This window comes from Bison bison, unplaced genomic scaffold (genome assembly GCF_000754665.1).
Source record: "Bison bison bison isolate TAMUID 2011002044 unplaced genomic scaffold, Bison_UMD1.0 scf7180017864482, whole genome shotgun sequence".
Taxonomy (NCBI): domain Eukaryota; kingdom Metazoa; phylum Chordata; class Mammalia; order Artiodactyla; family Bovidae; genus Bison; species Bison bison.
The window spans coordinates 4,344,924-4,347,174 of record NW_011495042.1 but is presented as its reverse complement, the minus strand read 5'-3'; the positions used below and the strand labels follow the sequence as shown (position 1 = coordinate 4,347,174).

The following is a 2,251-nucleotide window of genomic DNA, read 5'->3' as shown; positions in this document are numbered from 1 at the left end:
AGGGAAAGGGGGGGCTTTGCCCGCCCTCCAATGCGCCCCGCGGAGAGCGGCGGCTTTGGAGCTCCGAGCGCTCCCGGGAGGGGCGCTGCGCTTCCACCCCCGGGTCTTCCACGGCGCAGGCCGGGGCCCGACGGAGGCACGGCGCGGCCACAGGGCTGGCGGCCCCTCCCGGCGCGCACGTCCCGGCCTTTGGAGCCGCACATCGCGGGGAGGTTCGCATCCCACCGCTGCGAGGCTTCTCCAAGCTGGAGGTACGCGCCAGGATGCCGGGGGCTGCGCTGGGCAGTCAAGGGACCGGCGGGAAAGCCTGGGAGTTAGAATTCGAATCCGAATCTTACAGACTGTTCACGGTGGCAACCGACCTCAGTCTGAGAATCTCAGTCTCGGAGCTAGAAATAGGATTTAGCCCATTGAAATTAGCCTCTTAGTGTTAGAATTTGATTCCTAGCCTGGCCCTAGAATCTTAGCATTGGAAATAGAGTCAGGGTTGCAATCAGAACGCTGTAGAAGGCGTGTTGGAATAAAAACATTGCTTTGGGAACCTTGGGGGAGAATTTTAGCCTGTGACGCTGCAGGTTAGCGTCCTGGCCGTTGGGCCCGCGCGGCAATCTTGGTGGTTACACTCCTGTCATTGAGAAGTGGCGGTGGAGATGGGGTCCCTGACTCTCGCGGGTAGACCTGGGGGCGGGCAGGCTGTCCAAGCATCCTTAGGGCTGAGGATGCCCAGGACTCAAGGCAGGTCCTCCAGCTGACCTCACCCAAATGTGGCAGGTGGTCCTGCTCCCGGGAGAGCATTTGAACGGTTGATCCTCCCCACCTCACCCCCGGCCTCGGGTATCCCCCAGGACAGGAAAGAGAGCCATAGAGCAGGCTGGGACGGGAGTGCAGCAGTGTACCTTTTTTCTCTTCCTGTCTCCCTGCCCCAGACACCAAGATGCCTGGCTCTTGGTTTCTGCTAGCCATGGCTTTGACCCTGACCCTGACCGGTGTCCCCGGAGGCCGCGCACAGCTGGATATGGCCCAGCAGGAGGCGGACCTGTCCGAGCAACAGGGCCTGGAAGACCTCCTGCGCCAGGCGGAGCGCCTCCTCCTCCTCCGGGAAGACCTCCAGCGACTGCGAGAAGACCAGGATGACAGCCTATCTGGTGAGGGCTGAGACTATGTGGGGCTGCGGGTTGAGAGAAGGACGCCGACTGGAGAGGGTTAGGGGAAACCCGGCCACAGAGGAGGGAGAGACTTAGTCATTCAGCCTCTTGCCTTTCAGAAACTACCCCTGGCCACACCTTTGGCAGGTGGTGAGTTGACTGCTTCCTGGGATCAGATTCCTTTTCCATCTCAGTTCTGGGAATATTTCAGAGAGCAGACCTTCAGTGGGAAAGAGTCTGTGCCAGGGAGAGAGAGTTTCTTTGTGTGTTACAGTGTGAATTACTAGGCACCTGTTCATACTAGACACCGGTATGCCAGGCACCCTTCTAAGTACTTGAAACCCCTTGTAGCAGGATTTGATCTTCCTAAGCGTCAGATCCTAAATCTGTCTGCAATGCAGAAGACCCAGGCTCAATCCCTGGGTGGGGAACATGCCCTGGAGAAGGAAATAGCAACCCACTCCAGTATTCTTGCCTGGAGAATTCCGTGGAGAGAGGAGCCTGGTGGGCAACGGTCCATGGGGTCTCAAGAGTCGGATGCGACTTAGCAACTAAACCACCGAAGCCTCAGATAGGTAGTTATTACCCTTCCCCACCCCCATTTTACTCAGAAGGAAACTGAGACTCAAAGAAGTTGAGTTGCTTATGGTCACACAGCTGGGGAGTGGAACCAGAGGCCATGCCCTTGACCACCTGTGTGAGTGTGCCTGGGTCTATGAGGCCTGAGAGGCAGGTGCAAGGCCATGAATCTGGGTGAATGCTGTGGGAATCTGTCTTGCCTGGAAGGAAGGCTGGAGTGGGCATCTGCAGGTCACGGGGTCCCTCACTGGCCTCTTTCCTTCCACAGAGTCTCAGATCTTTCAACCCGATTGGTTCTCCAAGCGTCAGCATCCTGGCAAAAGGGAGGAGGAGGAGGCAGACGAGGCAGTGGAAGGAGAAGAGAAAGGAGGGGCTGCGGGACTCCGCAAACGGCAGCACCCCGGCCGGAGGGATGACGTGGCGGCATGGGCGGTGGACGCGGGTCAGCAGAAGCGGCAGCATCCCGGCCGGCGCGCCTCCTGGCTTGGGTACGCTGTCACCAAGAGGCAGCACCCCGGCAGACCGCC

General features: G+C 59.1%; 1 protein-coding gene across 1 annotated transcript in view; it reads left to right on the top strand.

Moving 5' to 3' along the window:
- The first annotated feature begins 934 nt into the window (after nt 1–934).
- Nucleotides 935–2,251, top strand: part of TRH (thyrotropin-releasing hormone) — a 2,177-nt gene continuing 860 nt past the window's right edge. The window contains exons 1-2 of the mRNA XM_010862514.1: nt 935–1,145; nt 1,993–2,241. Coding sequence (XP_010860816.1) covers nt 935–1,145; nt 1,993–2,241 — 460 coding nt within the window. The remainder of the gene's footprint in view (nt 1,146–1,992; nt 2,242–2,251) is intronic.